Here is a 23905-nt window from a genome sequence, read left to right on the forward strand (position 1 = left end):
TTAAAAAAACGCTGGTGATAGGTTTCGAACTTGTGCCCTGTGCTTTGAAATGTGATTGTGAAACCAATAGGCCATGTATCGAAATTGTGATTGAATTCAAATTGTTTTCCTTATAACATGGCCTATTAATCATCATCTTCCCCTAATCAAAACCTTTCATCTTTATCAATGGCAAAAGCCACCATCAACAACCCAACAAAATTTTACACGTTTCATCTTCAATTAAATCTCTTATTCAACAACAATTACTTAATCAACAGTAATGTTTCGCCTATTAAGCTACAATTAGCAATTATACATCACCAGATTCAAATTCCAAACATCAATGACATCAAAGTTACGTATTCAACAACATTTTCTAAAAAATCTAGCAAACAAATTCGCCAGCTATATAATTAAACCTAAATTTTGAAAAAATTTAAAAAATCCTCAGCAGCAAGGTACAAGAGAACAATAGCGAGGTAAACCAGAGCACCGGTACCGACACGCTTAGCATACTAGCCTACTTTCAGGTACCGGCCGATTCTACCGACGGGGAACTGGAGGCCGGATTTGACGGACTGGGTGACCGGTTTTTTTGGACTGGCTTTCATCAAAATTTTGTTGAAGATGAAAGGTGTAAAATTTTGTTGGGTTGTTGATGGTGGCTTCTGCCATTGATAAAGATGAAAGAAATTGATTAGGAGAAGATGATGATGGATAGGCCATGTTATAAGGAAAACAATTTGAATTTAATAACAATCTGAATACATGGCCTATTGGTTTAACAACCACATTTCAAAGCAAACGTCAAACCTTTCACCATTGTTTTTTTTTAAATTAAACAACAGGGGCAATTTGGTCATTTCACTAAAAGTTAACATAGGAACTGTTTTCGTAATTTTTAAACTAATAGACTGAAATAGTGACTTTTGACAAATCACAAGGACGAAAAATGTAATTAACTCTTTATTCTAAGAACTTTAAGATTGAAAAAACAAATTACTCATTTTGCTTTACATGTTCTCGCAAAATTTGATGTCCACGCCTGTCATTAGTTCTAATAATATATGTAACAAATAATTAATAATACGAAATTCCAATTGCTTAACTCATCTATTTATGACTCGAAACAAATTAATGAAGATAATTCGACTCCTTTACGAAATTAACCAATACAAGTCCCATTATGGGCAAATGGTATAGATTTAAATTACTGTTCTACAAACAATTGCTAACATAGCAGGCTCAAAGCTAATTTTGTACTCTTAAACAATATAGATCTACCTCAACAATTACCTCAGCCGTCAGGAGTAACCTCTATACAAAATTAATATTACTGTTAAAACATCATGAGCTCCAAGCGTCGCGCCCGGGCCCAGACAACTTGTCCAAAGAATTGGTAGGTTTCACTTGAAAAAATCACTAGAAATTGGTTCCACAATGACACATGTAATAAATCTTAGATAATCTATATTAGTTAGGGCTTATTGTAATATTATTACGATAGATAACACAACCATCTTCTGTGTAACATTAATGCATCATCCAATTGGCATAGTTGTCATAACCAACTGGAGTGGTAACTACCATACAAAGGAAACTGGTAAAACTACAGTTATGGTTTTATTACATAAGTACATGTGCACTTCCTTTAATTGCTATTAACTTTTTATTCTTTGTATCCCAAGTTGTTTGCAGGAATTTTGATGAATAGATCAAGTCAGATAACTAATCATTCTTATCAGCAAAACTATAGAACTATTAATCTCGATAATTATGAGAGGGGCGCAGGCCAACAAACAAGTCTGTTTCCACCTCCGAAAACGGGCTACTTTGGCTTCTTGTAATCACATCTTTCTCCTTCACATAATGCTGGGGTGAAATTCTATCACGCTGATATAATTCAAAGATAAATATTATACCATACTCTTTCTTTGTACAGAAAAAAAGGCTAAAGAGAAGGTACCGTTTATGATGGAAAAAATGTACCTTTTGGCATAAAATTGCAGTTTCTTGCACTAATCTTGCATTTTCTTCCATGAGGTATCTTTCCTGAAGATGAAAAGGGTGTAAAAGCAAGATACTATATGATTGCTAGAAGGATAGCACAATGCAAACCTTTGCTTTCAGTTTTTCAGTTTGTTCTTTAAATAAATGAGCCTGAAATCAAGACAAGAAATTAGGTTAACCAATAAAAACTTATACATTATATATAAGACTATCCCAAATGCTCCTATGTGGAGAAAAATTCTTGGGATCAAAGGTGACATGGAGAGGAGGAAAAGGAGACAGATAAGAGAATATATACAAAAGGGGGAGCTATCTTGAGAATTATATATTATTCCGAAAACTTACCATGAAAACTCATGACAAAACCAGTCAAAATAAAAAAAAACACAAAACCATTATTATTATAAACATCATACCAAAAAACAATTTACACATTTAAATTTAGATGTATTTTTAAATAAAAAAAATTACACACATGAGTTTACCATTTATACATATGTAAGTTTTTATCATTTACACATGTAAAAAAACATTTCCAACAGTAATTTAGAGCAGGGCCGGCTCAAAATTTTCTAAATTTTTCTAGGCCCAAAGCGGATAGCAAAATTGGGGCCCTTTTTGTAAACGAAAAAAATTGTTATAAATCCTATTATTCTTATATCATCTTTGTATACGCATAATTATAGATCATAAACCTCAATTTTAACAATCTCAAAGTCAAAATTACCAACATATAATATATTTTCTTAGAATTTGAGGCCCTAAGAAAATTGAGGCCTAAAGCTTTTGCTTTATTTCACTCCCCCTTAAGCCGGCCCTGATTTAGAGAAGAACAAAATGGAGAGTTTATCCATTTTTAAGGTTGTATTTTAATTAATAACAATAATGGTTATGTAAAAGAAAAGGTTTATCTGCGTTTTTCCTATTTCAAGCTAAATCATCCCTATATATAACTAAAAAGTTTACACATAATACAATACATATTATTTAGTTATTTATTATAACTTTTTAGATAACAATAACTATTATACAAATACGTATATTAAATATATATTAAATAAAAATTATCTAAAATAATAGAAGGTTCACAGCCAGCTCGAGCCTAATAAGTGAAGCTCGTGCTCCGACTCGTTTATTAAACAAGCAAATTTTAAGGCTAAAATTGGTTAAAGCTCGGCTCAATTCGAGGTTTTTAGCATGATTATCTCAAGGGATATCAACGCATTCTTCTAACGTACATAACATATGTACCTTTCTTTCCCTGATGGTTCTCAATGCATGTTCCAGCTTACTGTCTAACTCGATTACTTCATCCAGTGAACATGATACTAAGTCTTGTCCCAGATACTTCCTAACCATATCAACCATTTAAATGTGAAAAAAAAGAGCTTATAAAATGGGAAGATGTGCAGAAATGTATAATCTAACACAAACCGTCGTGAAGCTTCGAGTTGCTCTAGCTTTTGTTGAATGATGGCAGATTCTTTCTTCAGTTTCTGCAAAATGATAATCTGTTTATATATGTTAGGGATGGTTATGAGACCAGAATGTTTAGAATCTTGACCTGAGTGTTTACTTCAGTTTCAGGAATGCAGTTTTCATCTTTCTTAACATGTTCACGATACCTCTCTATAGTCTTCCGCATGCTACAACATGGTGATACAAATACGAATCTCAGGGATCCCTCATGCAATGATTTATGTAGTTGGTGTAAAATTATATGATATGTGAACAAGATAAAAGTCGTTATTCATATATTATTTTTCTGGATATACTATAATTTGTGTATTGAGATAAAAAATAATGATAATAACCATCTAAGGGGCAAACCCGGTGCACGAAACTCCTACATGCTCGCGCAAGCCTGGGAGGGGGTCGGTGTAACAGGCTGTTTACACGATTCGAACATCTGACCTCCAGGATAATCTTTTAAATGATTTATTGGGCTCATTGACCACAAGTGATGTCCCGAAGACAGCTTCTAGACATACAACTAAAACAGCTAAAGAAAGCACACATCACATGATCTTAATCAAGGCTACATGAAATAAGCTTTGGCCCAGGAGACTGACCTGACATATCCTAGCCATAAACGATGGATACTAGGCGCTGTGCGTATCGACCTGTGCAGTGTTGTAGCTAACGCATTAAATATCCCGCCTGGGGAGTAGGTTCGCAAGAATGAAACTTAAAGTAATTGATGGGGGCCCGCCAATGGTGAAACATATTGAGATTGACAGATTCCTTCAACACAATGGTGTTGGACTAGATTGAATGCAAAGAATTGATACACATAAATTTAAACAAATACAAGTTATAATATATTAGCCTATTAGGGTTAGGCCCATAAGCAATGAGGTTTTATATCACATAAAGGTAGTGTTTGGTATGCATGAATGAGAGGTGGAATGGAATAAATGATTACGAGAGAATAAAGAAAAGAGTTTTGGTTGGTCAATGGAATGGAATCACCCATTCCAAAAGACATTCTATTCCCTCAAAATCATTCCTTCCACCCCCCATGTTTTTTTTCCATTCCATCCCCTCTTGCACCATTCATCAACAACACCACAACCCACGACCTTCGCCACAACCCACCACCACCCACCACCGACGCCACCCGCCACCGCCACCACCTCACCCCGACAGCCACCGCCGCCGCCGCCACCTTTGCTGCCACCCACCACCAACGGCCACCTTGTCGCCACCACCACTTGTCGTCACCACCGCACCGCCACTCGCCACCGCCACCACCACCCATTGCCGCTGCCGACAACCACCGCCACCACCTATAACCACCCACAATCACTACCACCGACTACTACCACCACTCACCGCTAATTTATTACTATGTTTTTCTTGCCTACCAAACAATACACAATAATAATTCATTCCATTCACATGGTAACCAAACAAGACATGGAATGGTAATGATCCATTGCATTCACTCGTCCATTTTATTCCTTCGTCCATTCCATTACCTCATACCAAACATACCGAAAATGTATATCAGTGTTGGAAAAATCGAGATTAATCGGCAACTAGTCGGTGATTAGTCGCTAGTCGGCCGGTATGTGATTAATTTTTAGGTGATCGGTGAATTAATCGTTGGTCGGCCCTAATCGGGCCCTGGTCGGCCAGAAATAGGTTCTAGTCGGCCAGAGAATAGGCGATTCCGACGGCCAAAATCTGTAAATTTCGGTGTTTTATTTTTTGTACTTAAAAAATGTGCATAGGGGATCACAACCTTTCTACTTGAAAAATTACATACAAAAATCTCAATTCGATTAATCCTGATTAATCACTAGTTGATTCCCCACCAACCGACTAATGGCTAACAATTCTTACGACCATGATATATACATGGGTAATTATATCCTAGAGAACACTAAATTATTACATGAACAAAAGAACATTTCTAAATCATTTTTTTACCAATGATAATTCACATTTTCTTTAATATTAATTTTCTTATATTTACATGCGTACCTTAAAGCTAAAACATTAAACAAATTTATACATGTATCTTTAATTTTATACCGTTTACCTACACTTGTTTCAGTTATTTTGTCTATAAATGTGTAGGTTATACACGTAAATGAACAATCAAACTAACTCATTCAATCATTATATTATTTTAGAATTTCAATAGAAGGGAGTTTGAAACGATAACCATTACATTTATACAATTTTCTATATTTTTTTTACGATTTAGAATTGAAACATAGAATGGTTCATTTTAATTTCTTTTGTTATCACAATAATTTATGTTCTGCTAGATCTCTATAACCCATTTGGTGTACCCCTCTCTTGTAATATTAAAGAAATTAACCCCAAGTTAGTCACCTTTGTATTCATTTGATTAGGGCTGGGAACGAATCGAATGTTCAGCAAATAGTTTATGAACCGTTTGGTGGAAAGTTCGTTTACGTTCGTTTGTTTAATCAATGAACGAACATGAACAAGAAATTTCGTTCGATTAGTTAAATATGAATGAACACGAACATATGTCTCGTTCGTTCAATTGTGGTCGTGAACGTTCGGTAATATGTTCGGGAACATTCTTCCATGGTTGTTTGTTTAGGTTGTTCATTAAAGATTTTTTAGCATTTATTTTTTTTAAACTTTTTTTATTCTTTAATTCTTATTTATCTCATTACCTAAACAAATAAAATAGAAAACATTATCTCCACCCTGTTTATGCACCGTTCCCCTTTCCTTCTCATTATTCGCATCGAAAAATATTGTCGACCTTCGTTTAACGATTAGGGCTTCAAGGCCTAGCACCGCTCCCTCTCACAATCCATCTCTAGCCACCGCTTCTATCCTTAATGAACGGACACGAACATAAAATCTCAGTCGATAAGTGTTCATGAACCGTTCGTAAACACATTATAACCTTAACGAACGAAAATGAACAATTCGTTCGATTCGTTTACAGCCTACAATTGATTGATTAGTGTCAACTAGGAAAAGACACTCGTGGGGTTTTCTCTCCAAGTTTATTGACGGACCGATTCTCCATATACTTTGTTTTACACTAATGAGCGAGTCCTATCCGAGTCAGTTTTTCAAGGTTTCACTATTTTTTTTGAACGACCAACAGAATCAATCCCGAGCACTCTCGAGGCACCCATTGGACAAACGGAGTACTCCGAGAGTAACCCGAGTCCATCACCAATTCCGAGGAAAACCCAGTAACTCATCGGCCCGTAAGCACGACGTTGAAATTACCAGTAAAACCCGTTTGACTCAAGGATCCAACCCAGGTTTCCTTGGGTCTCCTGTCATTGCCCATCAGTGCTTTACTCTGCACCAAGTAGGAGTCGAACCTGCATCTCTCAAGAGAAATGCAAGCCTTCCACCACTTGATCCCTATTACACTTAGGTTTTCTTAACAATAAACGAATGAAGCTATTTGGCATTTTTAAGTTTTATATCTTGAAACAAAAACCCAATATGACTTGCCTGTTCGTACTCTGAGAAGTAATAATTGATTGAGTATTTTTTATACATCATTTGTTGACTACATGTCAACCCAAGGCATATTACACCAATCCTCCTGCCCTAGAACTATATAACAAAAAGCTACTCTTACAAGTTAATCAGTCCTAAAGCCCTCTAATGTGTCTTTCTAAGTTATTCTCATCTTCAAAAAGATTACACATGTTACTCTCCTAGTCTCAACACATATTACATGACAAGTGATGTACCTCTTTTTTTTTTTTTTTTTTTTTTTTTTTTTTTTTTTTTATCATCAAGAGTATTTTTCTGAAAATTCACAAGCTCATCTAAACTAAATCATGATCTTCATCTTCTAGTATTTCTCCCCTACCCACTCACAATGTCGAGACTATGCCTCCATTTCCACCTTGAAAACCTACTGCATACCTCCTTGCCTTACGATTCCAACTACCGATGACCTTTCGGTAATAGATAATTTCATATAATCCACAAGATGATCCACCTATGACAGATCCTTTGGATAGTTCTTTCTCTAGCACAAGTCTTACAAACTTGGGATTTACCTTTTTTCCCAGGAACACAATCTATCACTAACTCTTATCCGATGTATTGATATTTAAGCTACGATCGTTTATAACTTACGTTTGTTGTCAATCTTGGGTATGTTCCTATTCCCATAACTACATGCATTGAGAGGCTTTATCCATCTTTGTGCGTAGAAAATGATTGATGAAGTGATAGCAGTATACTACACCAAGACTTAGGAACAAGTTCCATGACCTTGTTTAGAAACAAAATTTTGATTTCCCTAGATTTTTTTTTCCTTCCAAAAATAGGCCTAGATTGTAAACTTGATCGCTTTAAGGCCCACATGGTTACCAAAGGAAATGCCAAGATTTTCGGCCTTAGTTATAATGATACAGTTTCTCTTATTTCCAAAAATAATTAGCATGAATATTTTATTGTCTATCCTAGATTTTTTTTTCGAACCACCAACTTTTATAAAAACTATATACTAGCAGCCAAAGATCAAAACATACATTTAAAATGAGAAATTACACTACTGACTCCATCTTAAAACTTTAACACAGGACCTATTTTTAGTTCAAAAAAGCTTAGGGACTTCATGACTTCAATCACCTTTGAACCTATGGTCTGTGCTCGAGAAGATCGCCTCGTTTCTCGCATTCCAAAGCAAGCTATATATCATAATAATCCCTTGTAGAAATTTGTGTTTCTTCTTATCAATACAATTGAGCTTATGAAAATTCAAAAGATCCATAATTGAAAAGGCATAAATAGGTCACATTGCACCAAGTTGAGATTGCTTGCCAAACATAAGAGGCCAGAGAACAGGAGATAAGCAAATGTGAGGTTGATTCAGCATCATAATTGCAAATACCACAAAGAACCGAATCCAAATTAATGTTCCTGTGTGCGAGGTTTTCCCTTGTCGGGATGTGATCCAAGCTAGCTTTATTAGCCGACGATGTCCAATCGCCTTGTAAAGAACTTTTTCATTGAGGCAACCCTAAAGATGCCATCCCTTTCCTTGGTCCAAATCCATTGTTCCATATCACTTGTTAACTGAACCGGCTGCACCCAAGCAAATGAAACTTGGTAGAAAAAGAGGGGTCTGGTGCATTTTGGTTTCCATCTCCAAGCCCAGGCTGTAGAGACTGACTCAAAACACTCAGCAACCGATTCATTTTTGGTCCCTCATAAACTAATATTAAAAAAAAGCATTCTACATGGTAATCTACAGTAAGCAACAATTAGATCTGCTAGGAAACATGATTACATGCCATCCAGATAAGACAAACTTAACAACGTTCACATACTTGTATGTTCAATATGGTAAGTTAGAAGAGCATTTGTTAAAAGTTGTGACCTACAAGAACAACTGTTAGCGAACTAAATGTTTATGATCACCATATATAAACATAAGAACTGTAATCAGGATCGAAAATCAAGACTTAAATTTCAGATGCTAGCTAGTGAACACGTATACAACTTGTGATCTAATAGACATTAAAGAAGTACACGAAGGATTTAAACCTCACTATTAGGCTATGTGGGGTAGTCATGACCCGAACGACCATCACCACCCTCCACGTTAGCGTCATGTCACCCCATCCTCATCCACCAACCTAATCTACCACCTTATATGGTGTGGATCATGACCCCCACTATCATCCACTATCCTCTCCCCACCAATCAAAATCTCCTTATTAATTAAAAGAGGGTCATGTTGTCATGGATTAAACCTTGCGAACCACCATGGTTTGGGAAAAGATCAACTGAGTTTTGATCAAACCATGTCCCACGTGGCAATCCATGATCTAATTAGTGCTATGGTCGAAAATCGCAGTGAGAATGATGCCCAATAACAGTCTGCTCCTCTTCACCTAGTTTAGACTATGACCAACATCCTGAAGTTCTAATCCCTCACATACTAAAGTATGAGGGTTGTTTAGTAATTAGTTATTAGATAGTTTATATTAGAATTAGGTTAGTTATGAAGTACAAGGGCCAAAGGTGAAAAGATGGAAGATTGTAACCAACTCAATTAAAGCATATGACTCCTCCTAGAGTCGCACCTGTTGATCGACGATAACAAGGGGAGAAGCAGGAGACACACCTCTTCATCATACAATCTCATCCACAAGTTCAAGAGACATACCTATTCGGAAGAGACACGTCTATTGATTCGCACCTGTTCGGTTAGTATAAATAGGGTTTGTATGTTTCAGTTGTAATCATCAGAATCACTTATACTTTCACATTTAATATAGTTATTCATTCGATTGTTCATAGTTTATCATTATGTTCGTGCTCATAAGGGTTCTGACCAACAGTGGTATCAGAGCACATGTATCAAATCTAGGAAGAAGAAGAATCCCGATTGAAATCATCATAACCAGGTTCTCTCGAATTTATTTTTTTAGGTAAGTACTGGTTTCATAATTGAATTGCAGATTGATTGATTGATTGCAATCAAAGATTTCGTTTGTTTGAATTCTTTTTTTTAAATTCAAATCTCAAATCAAATCAGGGAGAATCGAATTTTTCTATTAAATCAAATCAGTAAGAATCGATTATGCCATTTTTAGGAATTAAAAAAAACAAATTTGTCTTTTTAAAATAACATAAGTATGTTTTAGAAAAGAACGCAGTTCAAAACAAATAGCAAATTAGTCATTCGAGAAAACCTGTGTGGAAAAACCTTCATGGTACAAAAAAATCTTGTGTGGTACAAATCCTCCGTGGTGAAAATTAACCTTTGTGGTGCTAAGACTTGTGTCGCACCTGTGTGGTAAAGAAGACCTGTGTGGCAAGGAAGACCTGTGTGGCAATCAAAAACCTGTGTGGCAAGGAAGACATGTGTGGCAATCAAAAAACCTGTGTGGTACGAGGAAGTTGAAAAACCTGTGTGGTGCAAGCAAGAAGAAAGATTGAGGAATAGCAAGAAAATCTTGAAGTAAAGCAAGAAAGATAGGAAAGAAAAAGACTAAGAACGTAAATTAGAAAGGAAGTATGTCAGGAAAAGACGACAAAGAAAGCACGTCAACGTCAATTCGCAAGCAAGGAAATATATCTCTTCAATGCCCAAAGTTGACTCAATCGAATTACACTTAGTGGGAAATCCTAATGGAAACGATCTTGAAGGCATATAGTCTGTGGGATACGGTTGTTTCAAAAGAAGGGGTAGATGAGAAAAAGGCGCATACGACGAAAGCAATGATTTTCCAAACATTACCGGGAGATATTCTAATGCAAGTTGCGCAATACGAAAGTGCAAAGGAAGTTTGGGATGCAATCAAAGTTCGATATCTTGGAGCCGATATAGTTCAGAAAGCGCGTCTGCAAACTTTGAGAAGCGAATTAGAAGCCTTAAAGACGGGAGAAAACGAAACAGTAATTAGTTTCGCAAGCAAGTTGGGTGGTATACAATCCAAGTTTAAAAGCCTCAGCACCACCATTAAAGATAAGAATATTGTAAAGAAGTTACTTATCTCCATAACAAAGAATTTTCTACCAATTGTGGCATCCATCGAGCAGTATTCAGAAATAGATAAAATGATATTTGAAGAAGCAGTGGGTAGGATTACAACATTTGAAGAATGCCTTAAGAGCCAAAACGAACCGAAGAACAATAATCTCTTAATGGCAAGTTTAGAAAATCATTCCGGAAATTGGCAATCATGGAAACGGACATGGAGATAAAGTCAAGGTAGAGGACGTGGACGAAATATCGATCGAGGAAATAGAGACAAGAGCGAGTTCAAGTGTTACGAATGTGGTGAATTCGGTTATTTTGTATACGAGTGTAGCAAGCGTAAAGACAAAGAAAAAGAGAAGGACAAAGAGGCTCATCTAGCGTTGGAAAAAAAAACCAATGCTATTACAAGTCAAGCAAGTTCAAAACGTACAACAACTCAAGGATGTTCGTGATTAGGGGTGAATGAAGTTCTATTCCCTCACATCCTAAAGTACGAGGGTTGTTTAGTAATTACTTATTAGATAGTTTATATTAGAATTAGGTTAGTTATGAAGTACAAGGGCCAAAGGTGGAAAGATGGAAGATTGTAACCAACTCAATTAAAGGATACGATCCCTCCTGGAGTCACACCTGTTGATCGACGACAACAAGGGGAGAAGCAGCAAACACACCTCTTCATCATACAATATCATCTACAAGTTCAAGATACATACCTATTCGCGAAGAGACACATTTATTGATTCGCACCTGTTCGTTTAGTATAAATAGGGTTTGTATGTTTCAATTGTAATCATCAGAATCACTTATACTTTCACATTCAATATAGTTATTCTTCGATTGTTCGTAGTTTATCATTGTATTCGTGTTCATAAGGGTTCTGACCAACACATCCAACATAAAGTCTGTGTACTCGATGGCACTAATGTCTCATATTTATCTTGGGTTTGTTAATCCAACTTCATGCCCATGGGCATGACGTGCTACGTCACATTGACGGTACCAAGCCCCCACCAAAGGTGATCCACTCTTTGAATCCCATTGGTTCGAGCCCTGAACACCGAGTCCACTTAATACAAAGCATGAACCCTTATTCCAAATATTTTTTTTTGAACAATAAGGATTATTTATGCCAATTCCTTGGAGCTTGACAAGGGTTATTGGGCCGCTTCTTTGGAGGTTGATTACACTGACCTCACACTCCGTTTAATGCCCTCCTTTCACGCCTATTGCCAAAACTTCGGGATATAGCCGACCTATTATCTGATGTTGGCTACCTGGTCACCGAAAAACGCTTGGTCCTTCAATTGGCTTAAGGGTCACCCACTAAGCTTGATGTTACAGCTGCATTCATCAGCTAAAGTGTTCTCTTTTAAGAAATGGCATATTTAATGCTACACCTTGAATAACAAAGGCAATCGACATAGGAAATACGTGAGCCATCCCCTACCGTCGCTGCTACTACTCTGGACGCACCTCCTGATTATCTTCGAGACTCGCCAAATTGGATCCATCTGGGAATAAACGTTAATCCAAGTGTCCAAGATTCTTTTAAAACTTGTGGCCTAATGTTTGGTCGCAGCTCATTTGGTCAGCAGTGTGAATCATGGCCCACTCAACAATAGTAGTGTCTCCCTTAGCAACATTGGCCCACTACACCACAATAGTGGCCTGCATAATAACTAGTTATCCCACCCTACTGTATTGGATTTCCCCTCCACCATGCACGTACCCCCAACTAGCTGGTTTGGGCTACTCCTTGGCCCCCACGGCCCACCACATCTCGACCTACCTCTTCTGGTCAGCACGCCCAAACCCATCTCACCGAAAACAATACTATGCCTTCCAAGCCATGACTTTGGAAACCCACAATAATAGTTATTAACAATGGTGCATGGAGACGAGGGCTTCCAACCATCCTGAATAATAACTTGTGATTACGGTCTCTACCCAAGTTGTATCTATTAATTATAGGGATATTGGATTTAAATAACCCTAACTTTCACCAATTGGCCGATAACACTCCCAACTTTTGATTTGTACACCAGCACTCCCAACTTTCAACTTATTGGCCGATAACACTCCTTAACTAACTGAATCCTAACGCAGTTAGTTTTTGCTGATGTGGCCATTTTTTGCTGACGTGGCAGCTGGCGTGGCAGCTGACGTGACATTTTTGATGACTTGGCAGCTGATGTGGTATTTTTTTATGATGTGTCAGCTGACATCAGCTAACTGTGTTAGAGTTCTATTAGTTAGGGAGTGTTATCGGCCAATAAGTTGAAAGTTGGGAGTGCTGGTGTACAAATCGAAAGTTGGGAGTATTATTGGCCAATTGATGAAAGTTTATGTTATTTAAATCCAATATCCCTTAATTATATATTTGTCACAAATGGTAATGGCATACACTACTAGGTTAGGGCAACACCACTCTTAAAAACTCATCCAAACCCCTTGAACTTTAAAACATGTTTTACATACAAATTTCCCCTAAAGATATCATATAGGTTCGCTGATTCACCACTGAAAATCGGGTCTCTATTGAATTTGACTCTTTCGATTTTTCTATGAAGGGTTTTCAGGCTAGGAAAAACCCAAGCAGTCACAATAGCTCTAGTTACCTCTACCTTTTTACAAGTAATCAAATGTTATCTAATTTTGTGGCATCTTCTTCACCAACACAGCATGATCATCTAGGTCACCTAGGAATTCCCATCATGGAGTTTTTAACTTCTCATAGTTTTATTTCATGTAATAAAGCTAGCATTTTATCTTTTAGTTTGTCTTGCAATATTGCTAAAAATAAATTGTTGTTTTCTCTATCTACTTCTTGTACTTTGCTACCTTTTGACATCATAAATGAAGACTTATAGACTTCTCCACTCTCAAGTAAAAGTGGACACAAATATTAAATTTTAAATCCCATACTTTTGTGAAGTTTAAGCAATTCACACTTCATCAAAACACAATTCAACATGACCATTAAATATTTTCGTCTATCATGTCCACATACGTCCCAATAGAACAGAAAAGGCAAATGCATGATTCACAACTTAATCAAAATCATGTTGTCCCTAGTTACCCATGTCACCCATGTCAAAATCAAAATACAAATCATGATTCGCAACTTAATTAAAATCATGTTAATCCAAAACAAATCGTCACCCACGCCTACAAACAACAGCTCAGTCTACCAAATGTATGTTCCCCGCCTACCCACCTAATTATCGAGGTTATTGATGCCTAGATGTTTCAATGGGAATCCCGTAACTTTTGACAAATTAACATTTCCCTTTGCCTTTCACTCTAAACCAACTCTAATGACTAGCTTTCTTGAAATGGAACCATATCGAATACTTTTCCAATAGCCAATCCACTCAACTTCTGCTACCACACTTGCTTCCACACATGTTCTGGTCACTACAACCACCAAATCCGTTACTGCACCTTATCCACTGAGTTACTTCTCACTGATCCTACCAAACAACCTCCACCTATGACCAACCAACACCTCACCAACCTTAAGTTGCCTCTCCACATCAATTTACTTAACCAGATGATACCGACATCATCTTGTCCCTCTCACAGTCAACTACAATTACCATTATTCCCCCAATTGTAGAACAACCCTTCATAACGATCTAACAACCCCCTCGATCAACACATCCTATGAACACGCATTCTAAGGAAGGAAAACTCAGAACTCTCCCACCCATAAACCTTCCCAAAACCTTCTTACCCACCAACTTACCTCTTCCAAACCACAAACATGAGCTGGCATGCAACTCTGAGTGATGTATATAGGGCTTTCATAGATAACAATAGTTGGGAGCTGATTCTAAGAGCTACTTATGCTCGTGTGATCCTGTATATGTGATTGTTCTGGCATAAATTTAATGTAAATGATACCCTTCAAGGGTATAAAGCACGATTGGTTGTAAATGGGATAAGCCAACACATTGGCACTGACTGTGATGAAACGTCTAGTCTGCTTGTTACACCAACCACAACATGGACAATTCTTACCCTTGAAGTCTCTCGTTCTTGGCCAACCTACCAATTGGATGTCAAGAACGCATATTTACATGGGGATATTCAAGAAACTGTTTACATGTTTCAACCACCTGGATTTCATGAATCCTCCAAACAGACACACTTATACTCTCTTCGTAAGTCTCTTTTTGGCTTGGACAAACCCCAAGGGCATCAGGTTTGCCACATATCTCACAAGGTGCAAGTTCTAAAACACTACTAATGACACTTCAATATATGATTACTAGCAGGGCACTCGTATGGCTTACATCCTTTCATATGTTGATGAAAGGACCTTCACTGTTTCAAATGACCATCGTTTACATCAAATTATGTCTCCACTATCTAGGGAATTCACGATGACTGATATAGGTAAGCTTCACCATTTCCTTGGAGTTAAAGTTTACTAAAAAACAGTGGGCCATTTCTTCCCAAGATTCATATGTTGCAAATATACTTTTTCCTGTGTACATGCCAACTTGCAAACAAGCCTCCACTCTAGATGTTACTAACTCAAAACTGAGTGTTACTCATGGTGACATCTTATCTGATGGAACGTTGTAGCTCATCTTGTTCGGTACGTTACGATATTTGACTTTTACTAAGCCAGACATTCCTTACACCGTCCACCAAGTATGCCTTTATATGCATGCCCCACAAGAACCGCACTTCAATTATGTTAAAAAGCATTCTACGGTATCTAAAAGGCATCCTAAACCATGGTTGGCACATCACCCTTCTAAATCTTTGAATCCACCACTTACATTGATGTACACCTATAAATAGGGGTTGACTTGTAAATGAACACTTTTGTTATAGTTCACCTAGCATTGGATATGAGCATAAATGTATAGATGTGTATTATTTTGGTAAGTAATAAATGATGAGAGATGTTCCGCATTTGGTTTCTTTGTATTTCTTGGTGATTATATTACAACGTGTTAATCCATGTCAATCAGTCACCTATAACTTAAGTTTGAAGTACGATTACCATGGGGTTGCCAATGCGGTTATAGAGCCAAGATGGCTACAAAATATCCTCTTTGAGCTACATCCTCTGATTCGATAGGTTACTATTTTATTATGATAACATTCTGGTCGTCTACTTATCTGAAAACCTGATTTGACATCTACGAACCAAGCATGTGGAGATTAATGTTCATTTAATGTATATATGTGTGGGCGCTAGGGGGCAAAAGTGAAAGTGCACTAATTTTAACGTTATTTTACTAATTTCGTGAAAATAACGTTAAAAGAGGGGGAAGGTTAATCATGCATCACATGGTGGCGTTGATAGCCAAAAGACAAGGGGGTACATGCACTAATCGGCGTTTGTCTCAATTGTTGAGTGTTATGTGCCTTATGTCCAAGGCTTGATGCAAAACTACAATCGAGCCGGGGGTCTCATTAGAAGCAGCCTCTCTATTCCTATGGGGTAGAGGTAAGGTTGTCTACATCTCACCCTCCTCAGACCCTACCTTAGCTTTGCTATTGGTGGGATATACTGAGTATGATGATGATGACGATTGTTAGTGAAAAAGTCTGCATTGGTTAAGTTCACGTCCTTCACACACCGGTCGATTACTAATATGCAAACACCTTCACTAAAGGTCTCCACACACCAACTGCGGGTGCCTATTGTATATCATATATTTGTTATAACTATATTGAATTGTAGATATTCGGTATCCTTATTTATCTCTTGTAAAGATAAGGATAGCTATATATATATAAAGAGAGAGAGGAGGGTTAAATTAAAGATCATAGTGAGAAAACTCGAAAATTCTCATCTATGGGGGAAGAGGTCTTTTAATGAAGGAGAGGCAAATTTGGAAAAAATATATATAATTTTTAAAACATTTCTATCTTCTTCATATGTTATTATTATTATTATTTTTTTTAAATAGCAGCATTAGATCACAATTTTTTTATTTTTCATTCGAGTATATTCGAGCATATTTTTTTGACATAAAAAAAAGATTTAACATGCCTTACGTTTTCCAATACTACTATTATAGTATTTCACATATGCAATAATACTTAGCCTTAGGGTTTAGGTTTTGGGTTTAGTTTAGCTTTTTGGGTTAGGTTTTTGGGTGGTTTAGGTTTCATGATTAATTTGTAGGTTTTTTTGGGGGGTTGGCAGGTTTAGGTTTTTCATAGTGTTGCATATGTGTAATACTATTTTTTTTAAGTATGACTCAAATCTCATTCAAATTTGTCTTCTCCAATAACACTCACATCATGATAAATGATTTAAGTAAGTCTCAAATCTCATTCAAATTTATCATCTCCCGCAAATTCACAGAATAATGTATATCGAAGATAAACTATCAATCGCTAGAAGACAGGGCATGATGTTCTATATAAATTGTTTAGACCTAATTTGTGACTTGTGATTAGCAAATGAAAGTGAGCACATATTTTGAAGCACATACTTTTTAGAAGTGATTGCATATTGTGAAAGGGCCTCTTAGATGAGCATTCATGAGGTGGTGAAGCGTGTACTTAGGTGAAACACATACTTCGCAAAGGGATGCAGAGTATGCGCCTAGGTTTTAAAAACCGCACCTGAGGCGCGCCTAGGCGCATCAAGGCGCAAGCCTTGGCGCCTTAGGTCGCGCATTTTTAAAGGTTTTTCTGGCCTGAGGCGCGTGCCTCATGTACATAGGGTATTTTTATGCTGTTTTTAAGCATCAAACTGTTGTACAATAGGTTTTTAGCTTGTACTTATGGATAAAATCATATATAAACCTTATTTATAGCTATAATTTGTATAAGAGATGCTAAAAACCTATAGGAAATATATAAAATATTATATAATCACTTTGGGCCTCGGGTACGAAAAGCCCACCGCTTTTGCATTTTGCGCTTCGCGCCTTGGTTTTAGACCTCGTCGCTTTTGTGTGCCTCTCGCTTTTTTAAAACCAAGGTATGCGCTTAGGGTAAAGCACATACTTCTTGATTTACACCTATAAATTGGGGCTGACTTGTTATAGCTTAGTATGTCTGAAGGGACACTTTTGTGTTCTTGATCTACACCTATAAATAGGGGCTGACTTGTGAACAAACACTTCTGTTATAGTTCATCTAGTCTTGGATATGAGCTTAAATGTTTAGATATGTACTCTTTCGGTATGTGATCAATGATGATTGACTAATAAACACATCTATGTTCGTCTTCCTGTTCTTGTAGCTTGAATTCACCACACACATTTGTCTATACATTTTCTGTTGATTCAGATTATTTATCTTGATGATCTGTCTATACATTTCTGTGAAGAACGTATAATTTATCACTAAGGTTCTAATGTAAGTTTATTAGGGTGGGTTATTGGTTTATTATTAGGCCAACTAAAGAAGATCAAAATCAAGATTATGGTTTCCAGGTTCAACAATAAAGTTCAATTTCTTATTTGGGATCCAGACGGAATACAAGTAGACCCCATATTAATTTAAAAGGGTTACAATGAATGAAGACTAGGTTGAAGAAATTTGAAATATCTGTTGATCATTTTCAAAGTTTGACCGAGTTGACAGTTTTCACGATCAAGTCGATTGCTTGGGGTTAATTAAATGAAGATTAAACCTTTATCACATGTCAGTTATAGCAGAGGTTATTCGAACATAAACCTTACCAAAGAGTGGAAGTAGCTGATTGAGTTTGAATTGCTAACTATTTGGAGGGTCTTATTTTGAAGGGGAGATTGGATATCGAAGGCTTCTTGATTTGTGAATATACGAAGACATGATACAAAGTTAAACTTACTTGATATCATGAGTCAAGGGTGAGTCTGTTAGGCCCAAGAATGTGACAACATATCATTAGTATCAAAGAGATTTGTAATCACAAGTCAAGGGAGAGACTGTTAGGACCTAATTTGTGACTTGTTATTAGCTTTGAAAGTGGACGCACAAGGCATAAGGCAATGCACATATTTTCAAGAAGTCATTGCTTATGATGAAACGACCACTTAGAAGAGCATCCATGAGGTGATGAAACGTTTACTTAGGTGAAGCGCATATTTCACAAAGAAATGCAGAGTATACGCTTCTCATAGTGAAACATGTACTTAGGTGAAGTGCATACTTCACAAAGGGATGCAGAGTGTGTGCCTAGGGTGAAGCGCATACTTCTTGATCTACACCTATAAATAGGAGCATACTTGTTATAGTTCAGTATATGTGTGTGAACACTTTTGTGTTTTGAAAGGTGTGAGATCACCAACCCTCGGGGAGCTCACTTAGGGTTGGACCTGAGCTTAAATGTATAGATGTGTGTACTCTTTCAATATGTAATCAATGATGATTGATTAATAAACACATCTATATTCATCTTCTTATTCTTATAGCTTGATGTCACTTCACACATCCATCTCTACACTTTGTATTGATTCAAATTATCAAACCTCATGATCCAGGGGACTTACGTAACGCACTGTGTATTGTTCTTGATGAGGAGCGGGCCCAAGAATTAGTTGATTCTTACATGGACCACCTTGATAGGGGATAACAGGGCAGAAAAGGCCCAACATTAAACGGATGTAACTTTGGCTATGGTTGGTGTTACGGGGCCCACGTCCAGCGGATGAAAAGGACTCAAGAGCCGGATCCATGATTTAAGTGGCAAACAACCGTGGTTTGGCCCAGCTGTCAGACCCAAATCCATGATTTAAGGCTCTAATTTCGTCAACAAATATTTTTCCTTAATTTTATCAATTTTATGTACCTTTCTTTTTTTACCCAATAACGCGTAAATCTCTAATTAGCACCATTTAAGCCCATATTTATGGTGTTAATTTCTATATATTTCTATCTGATTGTAATTTCGAAAATTTGACAAACCTGCCAAATTTAGTAAAACCCTATAAAACGGAGCCTCTTGTAAGTACATGTTTCATCACCTCATGGAACATAATATAACGTATTATGTTTGTGACCCTTCATCAAATGTCTCTAATATAACGTATCTTGCTCCATAGCATGTATAAGTTCCATTCCCTTGGTGTTAGTTGAATTTTCCAACCACATATAAGAAATTCTTCAAACATTCTAGTCTCATTGAAATGTAAAAATTAACATGTGAAAATATAAAAAAGAAATCCAAGTTACTTAATTGAATACACTAATAATCTATTAAAAGCTAAAAATTGAAGATAGGAAATCTTATCAGTTTAGAGGCTGAAAATGGGACATGATAGAATATACTAATAATCTATTAAAACCTAAAGTTACTATCTAACTGATTTTGAAACGGTTTTATTTGTAAGTCAAGTTGAGGAAAATCAAAAGGAAGAAGCTCATTCACCATTATGTGTTCTCTGAAATCTAAATTGGTTAAAATCTGAAGTCTGGGTTGATTATGTTGAAAAAATGGACCTGTCCAATTAATTAACGTGGCCGACCGAGTTATGACCCATAAGAGTTATAGCGTGGGCAACGGACTAAAATCCACTTAACTGGTTTAACTTGTAATTACGAACCATATGCGAAATGGATCATAATTATATTTATGATCATGAGCAGTTTATATTATTAATAATATAATTGTTTATCTTAATTAATAAACTTGTTGCGGGTATTAACTGAGAGATAGGTACATGGACCGGGTGAGAAAGGTACACTCTCCTCGCCACATGTCGCGCATTGACGCTCGTTGCACCACTTGTCGCACATGCACCCACGCTACGCCACTTGTCGCAAATGCACCCTTGATGCGCCACTTGTCGCACATGCACCCTTAATGCGCCACTTGTCCAACTTCCATGTGCATGTCCGCCATTTGTCGCACGTGCATGGATCTCCATATTCTATTTAAATGGAAGTGTGGTCTTGCATTTGAGGGTTGAAGAACTTGCACAAGAAAACTCTCATAACACCTACACCGCCGCCGCCGGCCACTTCCGCCACCAGTACCGCTGGCCACCACCACCACCACCCGGCCTATACTCACGTTTTGTTAGCTCGTGTAACTAGCACGTGTTCGTTGAACCTCAGTGTCTCAACCGGTTATTCTTAACCAAGGTATATCTTTCTCATCGGTAGTTAGATATCAGGGAATTGGCCTGTAACAATCCCAACTAGACTTCATTGGCTATTGGCAATCCCACCTTTAAATATTCCCCATGCCAATCTCACCTTTCACCTACTTTTCCTCCACTGGTCCTCAGTTAAAAAACTTAACGGAGTTAAGTTTTTTTCTGAATTACAAGCTGACGTTTTAGGGCTTTTGATCATAACAAGGATATGAGTCGAATGATGTAAAACTTACCTTGAAATTGTGCTCAAAACGACGAAAACAGTGCTTCAATTCGAGTGTTTAAACTTCCAATTAACAAAAATCAAGTCGTTTGGAGCATCGTTTCGAGGTAAGTTTTACATCAATAGACTCGTATCCTCATTCTGATCAAAAGCCCTAATACGTCAGTTTGTATTTCAGAAAAAAAAAACTTAACTCCGTTAAGTTTTTTTTAACTCGGGACAGGTGGAGGAAAAATAGGTAAAAGGTGGGACTAGCATGGGGAATATTCAAAGGTGGGACTGACAGTGGCCAATGACGTCTAGTTAGGATTATTACAGGCCAATTCCCCTTAGATATCCTTATCACTGTGCTCGTATTTGCATGTAACCGGATCCTATCGGGTTTCGTTTATTGTTGATCACTCGTTTATTTTCCACTGCGTTTGATTTATTAACTCGCTTAATTAATTAACTGTTATTTATTGAACCGGGTTTTGATAAATAAAATTTTTAACTGATCACCCTGGAAACTCAACAATGGTATCTGAGCCTTGTTTACAACATACGAGTCGGCACCGGTCTTTTAACTAGAATTAGAACATAAACTTTAATTATTTTAAAGTTTCTGATCTAAATAATTTTAAGGGCAACTTTAGTGTTGGTTAATATTTTATTTGTTTTGCTTGACCAAAAGATTGCCCGGTTTGTTTTGTGGTTGTTGTGGAATATGTAAATCTGGCCCGACCTTGTTTTGTGGTTGTTTACTTTATTCGGTTTTTGATGTTATGGTTTCTGGTCACTGTGATGGTTCAAAGGTATAATAGATAGGGTTCTTTCCTTTATTATATTTTGGAAATTTTGTAATAAACGAAGACCTGAAGATAAAAACCATGGACACTAAACCAAGGAGTCATGAAGTCAGTGGGAGTTACTTGAGACGACTAGATGCACTCAAGTCCATCCTTATGCTTGTTTGTCTATTGTGACCCCGTGACCCGTTTGATCTTGCTATTAGGCTCTATCAAGATCGAACAATTTTCTAGCCATATAAATTTATATATTTATCTTGCTATTTTGGTTGCTTTTTATCTTATAAGTTATTATAACATAACCAACTTAAATACCAACATGATTTTAAAAGGAGTTTTAAAATATTGAAACAATCACATTAAAACATGTTCTAAATTGTTTTTACAACTTGTTAAAATTTTGTTACAAAACAAAGTTTGTTTTTTAAAATAAACAATAACCAATGAAGTTTTGCAAATTAAACTAAATTTAATTTTCCAAAACTATCAACTTAATAGTTTTCTATTAACTTAAAAATTGGTTAAATAAGTCGCGACAAACTTAGTTTTCATAGGTTATTTAAAACTAAGTGTCCTGAGAGATGAAAGGGTTCATCAAGATGTCACGACCAAAATATATAATAAAATTGGCTCTTACAACCCTATTTGGTAAATATTAAAATTAACCCATTATTAAAATCAATAGTCTATGTCATCCTATCACAAGCTACACTGGAACTAATACAAACCATCAGTGTTTGGAGCCACAACACTGCACTTGATGTCTAGCTTATCCTTCCAAGGTGCAAGGGTTTCGTTGACACATCCAGCCCTTTCACAAGTACCTCTTTTAGGAAGACTATTACTTTTTCTTTTCTCATCACATGCTCCAACTGTCTTGAAAGTAAAACTCGGCATAGATGAGGCTAAACATATCAATTCATGCATAGGCAAGAGTTTTCTTAGCGGTCTCATACTCGAGAGTTGTGCAATTCTCACAATTGACACTCGTTGTCAGTCTGCCTAGTCACTTACTAAAGTGCATGCCACAGCTGCCTTTACTACTGATATAGCCAAATTCTCATTCCTTGTTCTAATTATTGTTCATGGGTCATTAATTAAATAAAGAAATATACATCGAAAATACTAATTAAGATAATTTGCTTATATAACAGATGTCTAATGAAAATAACTCCTTCATTCTCAAGTCTATACTTGAAAAGGAAAAACTGAATAACACCAACTTTCTCGAATGGCACCCCAATCTGAGAATAGTTCTCAAGATGGCGAAAAAGCTATATATCTTAGATAGCCCAGTCCTTACCGAGCATGAAAGTAACACTACTGCTGCTCGTACGGCACTAGAAAAGCATAACGAGGATGGCGTTGAGGTAGCCTGCCTTATGCAAGCCCGACAGGAGCGATATGACACCATGAAACAACTCATAAGCTGTAAAATGCTAGAAGAATTATGTGTCAGTAATCATGTGCTTAAAATGAAAGTATACATTCACCAGATGAACAAACTTGGTTATCCCCTGCAAGATGAAATGGCAGCGGACATCATCTTGAACTCTCTCCCTAGCTCATATGACCTGTTCATTATGAACGATAATATGAATGCTTGGGTGAAGACGGTGCCTGAACTACATGGTATGCTTAAAACGGCCAAGAAACATTCCACATAAAAACCAACCAAGTTCTAATGGTCAAGTCTGGTGGTGTTAAGAAGCCCAATAACAAGAAAAGGGATCATAAGAGCAAAGGCAAGAGAAAGGTTGTTGTTGCTGTCAGAAATACCACCAACAACATGGATGTTGCAAAACCATACCCTCCTGAGGAGCATCAGTGCTTTGGATGCAACCAAATGGGGCACTGGAAAAGAAAC

The 23905-nt window shown here is 36.9% G+C and overlaps 1 protein-coding gene across 2 annotated transcripts in view; it reads right to left on the reverse strand.

Moving 5' to 3' along the window:
- Positions 1–1490: 1490 nt before the first annotated feature.
- LOC110912095 (MADS-box protein AGL42) overlaps positions 1491–23905 on the reverse strand; it is a 28157-nt gene continuing 5742 nt past the window's right edge. Inside the window, exons 3-9 of one of the 2 annotated variants that reach the window (XM_022156766.2) lie at positions 4065–4115; positions 3557–3638; positions 3427–3488; positions 3244–3343; positions 2101–2142; positions 1972–2034; positions 1491–1875 (exon numbers count right to left, since the gene is read on the reverse strand). In XM_022156766.2, the coding sequence (XP_022012458.1) occupies positions 1744–1875; positions 1972–2034; positions 2101–2142; positions 3244–3343; positions 3427–3488; positions 3557–3638; positions 4065–4115 (532 nt within the window). In that variant the 3' untranslated portion in view covers positions 1491–1743. The remainder of the gene's footprint in view (positions 1876–1971; positions 2035–2100; positions 2143–3243; positions 3344–3426; positions 3489–3556; positions 3639–4064; positions 4116–23905) is intronic. The other variant, XM_022156767.2, reaches the window with a different exon arrangement.

Source organism: Helianthus annuus, chromosome 15, assembly GCF_002127325.2.
Source record: "Helianthus annuus cultivar XRQ/B chromosome 15, HanXRQr2.0-SUNRISE, whole genome shotgun sequence".
In the NCBI taxonomy this organism is placed as follows: Eukaryota; Viridiplantae; Streptophyta; class Magnoliopsida; order Asterales; family Asteraceae; genus Helianthus; species Helianthus annuus.